The sequence below is a fragment of the Vulpes vulpes genome, chromosome 9, assembly GCF_048418805.1.
Source record: "Vulpes vulpes isolate BD-2025 chromosome 9, VulVul3, whole genome shotgun sequence".
NCBI lineage: Eukaryota > Metazoa > Chordata > Mammalia > Carnivora > Canidae > Vulpes > Vulpes vulpes.
This window is the reverse complement of record NC_132788.1, coordinates 31,828,795-31,840,864: the sequence shown is the minus strand read 5'-3', so window position 1 is coordinate 31,840,864 and position 12,070 is coordinate 31,828,795. Positions and strand designations below refer to the sequence as shown.

At 42.4% G+C, this 12,070-nt stretch overlaps 1 protein-coding gene across 1 annotated transcript in view; it reads right to left on the bottom strand.

Moving 5' to 3' along the window:
* LOC112912760 (uncharacterized) overlaps positions 1–12,070 on the bottom strand; it is a 163,434-nt gene that overhangs the window by 140,181 nt on the left and 11,183 nt on the right. Inside the window, exon 5 of the mRNA XM_072722106.1 lies at positions 8,571–8,677. Coding sequence (XP_072578207.1) covers positions 8,571–8,677 — 107 coding nt within the window. The remainder of the gene's footprint in view (positions 1–8,570; positions 8,678–12,070) is intronic.

Genomic DNA, 12,070 nt, shown 5'->3' with positions numbered 1-12,070 from the left:
CTCCCTGCTAGGAACCCGACTGGGGCTCCCAGGACCCAGGATCACGACCTGAACCAAAGGCACATGCTCACCCACTCAGCCACCCAGGCGTCCCCTTAATTTCGTTTCTACTACTATTGAAAGTCCATTAAATCACGTCAAAACTGTCTGTAAAGTGCTCCCTACGGAGAATTATGAACGGGTCCAAAGGCAGCTGAAGACATTTTGTTGCTCAGTGGGCCGGAGTAGACCCCAGGTAAGGTTCCACCACCTAGTGCTGCGGGGCCACCAGAAGATGGCCAAGGGCCCTGGCGGTCGCCCAGGCTCAGCTCTCCAGACTCAGGCCGGCAAGGTGAGCGCCTCTCCCCGTCCGCCCTGCCTCCTCCCCGCCGCTGCAAAGTCCCTATCACCTGTTCATCTGGTCTCTATCATTCAAGTCATTTATCCCCAGCAACAGAATCTGCTGCACTTTCGCTGCGTTGCCCCCGCTGGCAGCTTTGTGGATCTTTCTGAGACCTCTGTCTGGGATGTGGTACCCAGGGCCCGGCGGGCGAGTTTGGTACCATTCAGACGCCAGAGCCGGCCCTCCGCGGGCTGATCTTGAAGCCCAAGGGCAGCTCGCCCCTCTTACCCCCGAAGCTAAACACTGTCTTCATCGCAAAGCTTTCCGGCTTCACAGACACAGGTTTTCGCCGCCTCTAGGGCTCAACACTTAGTGCTGGAGATAAGCCAAGCCGGCCTCGCGGCAACCTCCCAGCGACCAAGAGCCGGGGTTCAAAATCTCTCTCTGCAGAACAAATGTAACCCAGCAATGCACCTAAACACAAATGCGCCTGTGCACCTCAGAAACTGGCGTCACTCGCCTGCTCACAAGGAGCCCATGGCCAAGAGTGCCCAAAGCGCATGTCCCAGGAGGCCCAAGCCTCTCAAATCTCCGCGATCCCCTTGACCTGGGCTGGCTTCCCCTCAAACGTTGCCGGGACGGCTGAGCATTACGGGACATTTGCAAAAGACTCTGGGGTGTGGAAAAGTAGTCTTCCGGGCCCCTGAGTGGCTCAGTGGTTGAGCATCTGCTTTCCATCAAGTCCTGATCCTGGATTTTGGGATCCAGTCCCACACGAGACTCCCCGCAGGGAGCCTGCTTCTCCCTCTTCCTGAGTTTCTCATGAATAAATAAATGAAATCTTAAGAAAAAAATAAAAGTAGTATTTATATACGACTAGGGCTAGAGTACATGAAAGCATGTTCCCCCAGAATACTTCCCTAACGAATGCTCTCCCTCAGTTTATTCCTCTTCCACATCCCTAGGGACCCCTGTCAGTCTCCATGGAATGGAGCAGATGCAGCCAACAGAAAACTGTTCTCATGGGCAGACTTGGCAATGGGTATCATCAAGTGCAAGCTCACAAGGGGAGAACAATTCATATTCCCTAGATGAAATGAAAACGCATTTCTGCATGCCTCCTAATCCTCCGATTTGGCCCAGCCTTACGTTTATATTTTCTTTGTTTTTATTTTTTGCTGTTATTCCCCAATTTAATCTTTAATCAATCCAAGATTTAGTTTGCAGTGTGGTACAACATTTAAGATTTTTTTTTTTTCTGAGAGAGAGAGAGAGAGAGAGACGGAGGAATATGAGCTGAAATCAACAAACACAAAAAATAAAAATAAACAGAGGCTTAACCAAACGAGCCACACACAGGCGCCCCAACACTTAAGAACTGTTTAAAAAAATAGTTATTTGCTTCTGCTAAACAATCCATCTTTTCTCAGCTAGCTTAAAATGCCACTTTATCATACATTCTGTTATGTTTTTCTGTTTCTGGGTTTTACACTGGATTCAACAGACCTTGTATCAGTACTCTAGCATTTTAACTTCTTTATACATATGTTTTAGTATCCAATACAGGTCCATAGTTCCCCTTCTTAATCTTCTCTTTCAATATTCTCTTGGCAATATTTACCTCTACGTTACTTGAGATGAATTTTTAATCACTATGCTAAATTTAAAGAATTCATGGAGAGAATTTCTAATTAGGTTAAGAGAATTAATGTTAACAGAATCAATCTCCTTGAATCAGTGTATTTAGATGCACATTATGCCTTTGCGCTTCAGTCTTATTTGACATCCCTCCTTAGCTTCCCAGGAGGTTTTTTTCCCCTTATGTAAATCCTGCATACACCTCGTGATGTGTTTATACCCTGGCTTTTTCTTTTTTCTTTCTTTTTTTTTTTTTTAGACTTTTATTTGCATTTTTATTTTTTTTTCCAGTGATTTTGGTATCTTTATTTATTTTTTTTAATGAAAAAAATTTTTTTCTTTTTTCTAATGAAATATTTTCCCATTATAACTTGTAAGTGGTCACTCTTTTGATATCTGTGTATTTATTTGGAAATGAGAGTAAAACACTTTTTAAACTGCATGTTTGTTAACAAAAGTTTGCAGTTTCTCGTAGGTACTCGAATTGGATGGGAAAGATTTCACCAGAAAGATCGAAATCAAAGAATGATATGATGCGGTTGAAAAAAAAATCAAGTAAAATACAAACAGGACAGTCTGTTCATATTTATGTGTATGTGACACACACACACACACACAGACCCCGAGGCTGTATACGAATGTCTACAGAAACTTCTTTTAATGTGGTGGTAATTGATCCATTAATTAATTACAACTGGACTACACGAGATATTGTGGGTGAGGCAGATAGAAAAAAGCAGGAGCAAACCCATGACAACAGCTAATACAAAATTAGCTACCCCCAAACTCACTGACCAGATTCCTATTACATTTGTTAATGATTTTAAGGATTAACCAAAGTAGGAGCCCCTGACTGGCTCAGTTGATAGAATATGCAACTCTTGGTCTTGGGGTTGTGAGTTTAGGCCCATGTTGGGACTACAGCCTGCTTAGAAAAGGGAAGGAGTGGGGGCTTAGTCAGGCATCTGCCTTCAGCTCAGATCTCGATCTGAGGGTCCTGGCATCAAGCCCCATATCAGGCTACCTGGTCAGTGGGGAACCTGCCTCTCCCTCTACCTTTGTTGCTCCTTATCCTAGGTTTTTGCTCTGTCAAATAGATCAACAAAATCTGAAAAAGAAAAGAAAAAAGAAGAGAAAAGAAGACAAGAGAACAGAAGAGAAGAGAAGAGAAAAGAAAGAAAAGAAAAGAAAAGAAAAGAAAAGAAAAGAAAAGAAAAGAATAAAGAAAAGAAAAGAAAAAAGAAAAATTGACCAACAAAACCTAACAGAAACCACCGTTGCACAAGATGCACCAGCAAAATTGGGAAGTTTGGTGTCTATTTTTACAGCAAGACAAATGCATAGATAGAAGGGTAGGCACTTATTTCAGAGGCCATTTAATGCCATTTTGTGTGTGTAGGTTGCATGATTTGACAAGAAGTTGTTTGGAATGAGCAACCTAGAAACTAAGGGAGTCTGCATCTTCAGAAATTGCTGCTGGAATGACCTAGAGAACTCTGGAGACCACTAGGGTCCCTTCTGAGAGAGTGGCTAGTTCCAGGGCAGATCTGTTCATTGGTGGAAGAGCAATGAACAAAAACAAAGGGCCAACAACAACAAGAAACCATTTCTTGGCCCTATTCAGCTTAGCTAGACCAAATGGTTTTGGTGCATGTGAATGATTGCAACTATGAGCATCAAGCATTTGTCTCTTACAGGAGCCAGCTAGAAAATTATCTTTTGTCCCCTTAGAATTCCCCAGGGTGACTTATGAGACCAGTAGAGGCTCTCTGTAGTGACAACTGAAGAGAAGACTGACATTTCCTAACGCAACCTGCGATGAGAGGCAACGACATTACCAGGCTATAAGGAGATAGGAACTCCACACCAGGACTCCAGGTAAGTTAAAGAATTTGGCTGACTGTAGTGTTTTTCTACAGATCAGAGATACTCAAAGAGTATATGGTAGTCCAACTCTGAGCTTCTTTGTTCCGTGGTCAAATGCTATGTGGATCCCCCAAAGACTTTCTCACAATCATCTGAATCCTGGATTTCCAATTCCCAGGCTTCTGTGGAAAACAATTTTGGATCTAGAACAGACACCCTCTAGAAAGTTCCTGATTAGAACTCCCATCCCCATCTGAGTCTCATATATGTCCTGGTTCAACTTTGCTGCATACTCATTTGGCAGTAAAACTAATGAAAATAACAAAGTGTTGGGGTAATATGTGTTTTATGATGAAAAACAACTGAGATATGAATGCTTTACCAAACCCCTTAGCTCAGGTTTTCCAATTCTACTTCAGGGCTGTCATGAATGTCTTGTCCTTTTAAGAGTTGCCAAGAAATTCACCACACACTTTCCATAGGGGCACCTGGGTGGCTCAGTCCATTAAAAGGCTTCGTTAAGGGAATACCTCGGTGGCTCACTGGTTTAGTGCCTGCCTGTGGCACAGGGCGAGATCCTGGAGTCCTGGGATCGAGTCCCACATTAGGCTCCTTGCATGGAGCCTGCTTCTCTCTCTGCCTGTGTCTCTGCTCTCTCTCTTCTCTGTGTCTTTCATGAAGGAATAAATAAAATCTTAAAAAAATAAGGCTTCGTTAGTTCAGGTCAGGACTCAGGGGCCTTGGGGTTGCCCTGCCTCCAGCCCTCTGCTCAGCAGGGAGTGTACTTCTCCCCCTTCTTCTGTCTCCACCCCCATTTGTGTTCTCTCACACTCAAATATATAAAAATCTTTAAAAAAACAACCAACAGGGATCCCTGGGTGGCGCAGCGGTTTAGCGCCTGCCTTTGGCACAGGGCGCGATCCTGGACACCCAGGATCGAATCCCACGTCAGGCTCCCGGTGCATGGAGCCTGCTTCTCCCTCTGCCTGTGTGTCTGCCTCTCTTTCTCTCCTTCTCTCTCTCTCTCTCTGTCTCTCTGTGTGTGTGTGTGTGTGTGACTATCATAAATAAGTAAAAAATAAAAAAACAACAACAGTTTTTCATAACTGGTTATTTATTCTTTTGTCATCTCTCCCCTTGCAGTCCACTCTATCTACTGAGGAAAACTGAAACTATGTCGTAATTAAACCATGATGAGAATTTGAGGGCTCCAGTGTGTTGAGGATGACCTGGGCCATAGTCTACTGGAGATCCCTGACCTGGGAGAACCACCTCAAAGGGACCCAAACTTAAATCAGAAACGTGTACTGAAAACCTATATTCTGGCATTGTGGGAATCAGTGAGGGAACAACAAAGATGACACTGCGGTGTTCACAGAGTAGAGGCGAGTTTAATGCCACATTTAAGGTGAGCACAAAGGGCCTATGGAGTCATGTAAAAATAAGGGTAGTGAGTCAGGGATGGATGCACAGGAAGAAGCAATATCAAAGCTAAAACTTAAAGAATGAAAAGGGGTTAGCCAGTGAGAGGGAGAGAAGCACATTCCAAAAACAAGGGATAGTGTATCAGTGAGGGTCCAAACAGGAGACAAACCACTTAGTAATTTGAACAGGGAACGTTTAATATAAAAAATGATGAACTGTAACAGTAGACCAACTATAAAGATGAGAAAAGAAACCCAATACTAAGGTGCAAGATTACCCAAGAAAGATTACCCGAATGGGTAAATCCCAAGGCTGGGATTCAGATCTCACTGAAGGAGATGTCTGAACTACAGTCAGAGTTGCCCGGCCAAAGCTAGTCCATGCTACTCATCATGCAAACAGGAACTATCCTTCAGGAGTGCAGGGAGTCCTGTCTGATAAACGGATGTATACAGAGTGTCAAGGGCACAATGAGCCCACGGACCAGCAGAGCAGTGCAAGGCCTCCAGTGTATCATATGCACATGCAGAAGGATGGAACAAACCCCTTAGGGATACAGCAGAGTTAAGACTAAGGACTGGATGCACAGAGCCAGTAGGGTGTCAAGAGCATTTGCTGGGGGCACGGTATCCATTATAGGAAGATCACTGGCTGGGGCCGGGACTGCATGCTCTGGAGTGCACAGCTGGGAAGAGTACTTCTGATGCTGGTGAAGGGGGGTTGGGGGGGGCAAGGGAGAATAAAGTAGGGGATAGGAAGAAGAGAAGAAGAAGGAAAGGAGGAGGAGAAGGAGAACACAAAGAAGACGAAGATGAAGATGAAAGAAGATGAAGAAGAAGAAGGGAAGCAAACCAGAACATGGGCCAGGGCCAGCTGCTCAATCTCCAGGCAAACAGGAACAACCCTCTGGGACACAAATGAGTTGAGGCTGGTAATTGGATGCACAGAGGAAGTCAGACATACAGGACTCAAACTTCTCTGCCATCCATCGTGCTGCAATCACACCTTCTTTAGCAACTTTGGACCCCCCTCCCCTCCCAAGTTAGCTCTTCTGTGGTACTGTCTTCAGACTTCTCTGTCCCATCTTTTCATTACTATCTCATCATCATTTAGTAATTCTTTATATTTACTTCCACGGTTTAAAATACTATGTCATATCCGTCTTCTGATTGGACCCAGACTAATATAGAGGTCAGGGAGTTGCACTCTTCGGATTTGTCTTCTAGAGGATCTACCATAGAGAGCACAGTTGAATTGTAGCTCAAAATGTAGGCACAGCTGCTACATTTTCATATCCACCGTAGCACTCACACCAGGGCCTTGTGTCTCTGCTAGGCTGTGTCCAGCCAATGACTTAGCACAGAAGGAATACTAAAACCAAGTCATTTCTGTCTCCCATAGGACTCCTCTACAGGCAAGCTTCTGATGGGGACTCAAGATCAGAAAACCCCAAGGGCCTGCACTCTGATTCTCCAACAGGGGCTTGCCCTAAGATCCACGGTACAACTTTTCCCCACCACTGACACCACGAATAGCATAGGGTCTACTGGATCCTGTGACCAAAGCAGTGGGGACTCCTAAGCACAGCCTGCACCTGCTGCACAATTCATCTGCTCTGAGACCACTGAAGTCTTGCATTCTTCACTTTCACCAAGGTGTATGGATGACAGGAGTACTCAATGTAGGACAAGGTTTCCCAACCTTGTACCATGGACATGGTGGGTTGTTGTGGAGGCCTCCCTTGGGTATGTTTGCCAGCACTCCTGACATCGACCCACTAGATGCCAGCAACGTCCTCAGTTGTGAGGATCGAAAAGGTCTCCGGACAAATCTATTGTTAGCCGTTCTATAGCTAATAATACTGCATTGCATACTTAAAATTTGCTAAGAGGGTAGATCTTATGTTAAGTGTTCTTAGCAATTAATTAATTAATTAATAAGAGCAGGAAGAAACTTTCGGAGGTGATGGGTAGGACTATGGCTTTAAGGCAGTGATGATTTCACAGAGGTCTACACTTATCCACAAACTCACTGAATTCGATACATTAAGTATGTACAGCTTTTGACATGTCAAAAAACAGGTCTCCAGACACTGCCAAATGCTCCCCGAGGAGCAGAATTATTCTCCCACCACCCCACCCCCAACACATTGAGAATTAGTGGTGTAAAATATGCTACCTCCAGAACCCAAAGAGGTCTCCCGGTTTCTGTCTTTGTGAAAAAGTATTCAAAATGTGGCAATTTTTCTTTCACTCCTAAGAGAAGACCCTGGCATGCCCACTAGATGCCTCAAAACTTCACAGATATGTCAATTCATGTGGTCTGACCAAGGGCCCAAAGCATTATAGCCTCTTACTGCTCCTCATGTCAAATTAGCATGGTGTCAGTATGATAGGCCCAATGAGATATTCTGGGGATGTTCAAATGGTCTAGCTTCATGAGTTAATAAAACGCCGAGGCAAATGAAATGAATGGACACTTTGTCCATACTCTATGAATATGAACTATTTCTCATTCACTAGCGGAATAGAAAAGAATGCATTTGCCGTATCAGTGGTGACATACCATGTACCTGACGTCTTATTAATCTGTTCTGGAAGCAATAAGAGGTGCACAATAACTATGGAACGACTCTTTGTTTAAGTTGACAGTAACTACAGATGTTTGCCACAATCTATCCAGTCTCTGAATGGGCCAGACTAGTGAATCAAGCAGAAATGTGATAGAGCTCACCAGCCTTTCATCCTCTAGCACTATCCCACTGCATAGCTCTCCTAGCACTATCCCTCTGCATCTCTCCTAGGATGCAGGGTTGTTTTTGGTTTACCCTACCAAATGAAGGCTTGGAGACCATTTCAGAGGTTTCTGCTTGGACTCTTTAAATTTTTTTTTTATCAATTATATTTCCTTATTCGGGAGAGACACAGAAAGAAAGGCAGAGACATAGGCAGAGGGAGAAGCAGGCTCCCTGCTGGGAGCCCGATGTGGGGCTCAATTCCCGGACTCTGGCATCATGCTCTGAGCTAAAAAACTAACAATTTTGACAAGAAACACTTTTAGCTACTGTAAAATCATACAGCAAAAAAACTATTGCAAATGATATCAATCTATATTACAAGGGATCCTGAATTATACTATACAATGTTCTTCACGTTGTCCTGTCAGAATAATTGTTTTCTACCGAACCGATCGCAAGCTGACATTTTTCACTATACCTGTAAGTTAATACTCTTCTTATTAAGTTAAACTTTTGCCTTCAGAAATTGTTACCACTCTTGACCAAATACTAAGATTCACACACACACAAAAAAAACCTTACCTTTTAGCGTTGTCAACTGCATTTACATTTGCTCCTTCTTTCACTAAAAATGCCACCATGTCCTCTTTGTTGTTATTTACGGCAACTAAAAGCGGTGTGAGGCCATCCTGTAAAAGTGCAAAAATAATTTGTAATTTACAAAATTACATATTTGGATATGAATCGTAAAAATTCTAAACCATCCTGTAACTTAAACATGTAACATAGAAAGTAAATAAAATTAGCCCCATCGTTCTCAACCCTCCATGGTTTCACCAGCTGCTCCTTCTTTTTAAAATACTGCTTTCTCAGGGAGTGTGGGTGCCTCAGTTGGTCAAGCATCTGCCTTCAGCTCATGAGCTCAGGTCATGATCCCAGGGTCTTAGGATGGAGTCCCACTTTGGGTTCCCTCTGCAGCAAGGAGTCAGCTTCTCCCTCTCCCTCTACCCCTCCTCTCCACTCGTGCTTGCTCTCCTGCTCGCTCGCTCACTGTCTCTCTCAAAATCATAAAATCTTTTTAAAACATAAAATAAAAATTATAAAATAGACCTCCTCTTCCTCTTCAAGAGATTACCTGCAGTCATTCAACAAACTCGGTTTAAACATTGCCTGGCTCAAAGGATCTTTGCTTCTCTCACAATATATATCACGGTATACTCTAGTTATTTTATTGCACACCATCTAAACAAAAAGCTTCTAGAGGGGAGAATTATTTTTTATCTCTGTATCTCAACTCTCTAAAACATAGTAGTAAATATTTAAAGTATTATTATTGATTTTATTTTTTTTTAATTTTTATTTATTTATGATAGTCACAGAGACAGAGAGAGAGAGAGAGAGAGAGAGAGAGAGAGGCAGACATAGGCAGAGGGAGAAGCAGGCTCCATGCACCGGGAGCCCGACGTGGGATTCGATCCCGGGTCTCCAGGATCGCGCCCTGGGCCAAAGGCAGGCGCCAAACCGCTGCGCCACCCAGGGATCCCTGTTATTGATTTTAATGGATATCTCTGGAGCAGTGTATCTTCAATTATAGTCCAAAGAACACATAATTTGCAAGAGATACTGTGCCCAAAAGAAAGATTCAATGATCATCTATGTTTGTGAAATACTACAAAACTGCACTATGTATCTAGCACAAATGAACTCCATTTACATTTGCTTATTCCCATTTGACAATTCCTTTTTTGGAGCAAACATTAATACTTGAGAAATAAGAGTTCCCAGGGAGAAGAAATGTGTGGGAAATATCAGAAAGGGAGACAGAACATAAAGACTACTAACTCTGGGAAACGAACTAGGGGTGATGGAAGGGGAGGAAGGCGGGGAGTGGTGGTGAATGGGTGACGGGCACTGAGGGGGGCACTTGACGGGATGAGCACTGGGTGTTATTCTGTATGTTGGTAAACTGAACACCAATAAAAAATAAATTTATTATTTTAAAAAAAAAGAGTTCCCAGGGATATAGTTTGAAGAACTTTCCAATAAAAAGTTAAGGGTTTTCTCCAGGTTGTACAAACTTGCTTGATTCTCTTCTATCAATGGTATGGGGATCCCAGATGTCAACATAAAACACTCCTGCTCCAAATGAGTCACTGAGGAGATGGACTCTGAATGAAAAGAGCTAGGTTTCAGGGTAGCTGGTTGCGTAGCCAGTGAGTGACTCTTGGTTTTGTCTCAGGTGTGATCTCAGGGTCCTGGGATCCAGCCCCACATTGGATTCTGGGCTCCCCTGGCACTCAGCACCAAGTCTGTTTAAGACACTCTCTCTCTCCCTCTCCCTCTCCACCTCCCCCTCCCCCACAAGCCTGTGCATATGTGTGTGCTGTCTCTCTAAAACACATAAATAACTCTTTTAAAAACTAAAAAGAAGGGGATCCCTGGGTGGCGCAGCAGTTTGGCGCCTGCCTTTGGCCCAGGGCGCGATCCTGGAGACCGGGGATCGAATCCCGCATCAGGCTCCCGGTGCATGGAGCCTGCTTCTCCCTCCGCCTGTGTCTCTGCCTCTCTCTCTCTCTCTGTGACTATCATAAAAAAAAAAAAAAAAAAAAAAAAAAAAACTAAAAAGAAAAATAAATAAAAATAAAAGAAACAAGCTTCAAATGAACTTTGACCTTAATACTAAATAATCTTTGGTTAAGGAGGACACACAATGAGATGAGCACTCGGTGTTATCCTTTATGTGGGCCAATTGAACTCCAATAAAAATTTTTTTTTTAAATTAAAAAAATAAGAACAATAAAATATTAAAAATAAGTAACTACATAAATAGTACTTGGATTTTCCCCTATTATAGCATGATAAAGTTTTATCTTAACAGTTAGAAAGCTCAGTATGAGATTTTTTTTTCATTTTACCCGTTTATTTAAATTCAATTCATTACCATATAGTGTATTATTAGTTTCAGAGGTAGTAGTCAGTGATTCCTCAGTCTTATGTAACACCCAGGACGCATTCCATCATGTGCCCTCCTTAATGTCCATCACCCAGTTATCCCATCCTCCCACTCCACCCCTCCAGTGACCTTCAGTTTGGCTCCTATGATTAAGAGTCTCTTATGCTTTGTCTCCCTCAGTCTCTCCGGTTTAAGTTTTCCTCTTCTTCCCCTATGATCCTCTGTCTTCTTTCTTATATTCCACTTATCAATGAGATCATATGAGAATTGTCTTTCTCTGACTTAGGGTATTACGCTAAGTGAATTAAGTCAATATGAGATTTTATTCTCAATTATACTGATTCTGGGAACCTGACGCACATCTACTTCTAAAAAAAAACCTGTTTGTATTCTAGTTTCTACTATCATTGCTATTTATGATTACTTTATAATTTAGACAAAGTGTAAATCAGAAATAAAAATGTCATCACTTATCAATAAAAATTCTAATACTAGATGAGCACTGGGTGTTTACATGTTGGGAAACTGAGTCTAACAAAAAATATTATTCAAAAATTCTAATACAGCTTTATACGGATTATTTTTAGTATAATATAAGCTACTAAATTAATTGCATATTTAGGGAATAATACCAAGGAGAAAGATAATATTGTCTGAAATATGCATAATCTATCCAAGTAGAACCAGGATTAACCTCATATGGCTTGCAGATATTCCAAAGGAACATGATTACCGTACATATAAAGAAAAAATGTTTGTGAAAAAAACGACTTTCAATTCCTAACTTAGAAAATTCATCCCGAGGCACTTGGGTGACTCAGAGGTTGAACATCATTATCCCAGGGTCCTGGGATCGAGCCCACATCAGGATCCCCATAAGAGTCTGCTTCCCCCTGTGCCTAGCTCTCTGCCTCTCTCTCTCTCTGGGTCTCTCATGATTACTGAATAAAGTAATGAAAAAAAATTAGGAGACAAAGAAACTGAAAATTCAATCTGAATCCTAAGAAATTAACAGAAGATACAAAAAATATATTATCAATTAACAGGGATTGTCTTGAAAATCTTGAAATCTTTATCAACATATACCATAAAACAGTAATTGTAAACTCAGTGCTTATGGAGGCAAAGC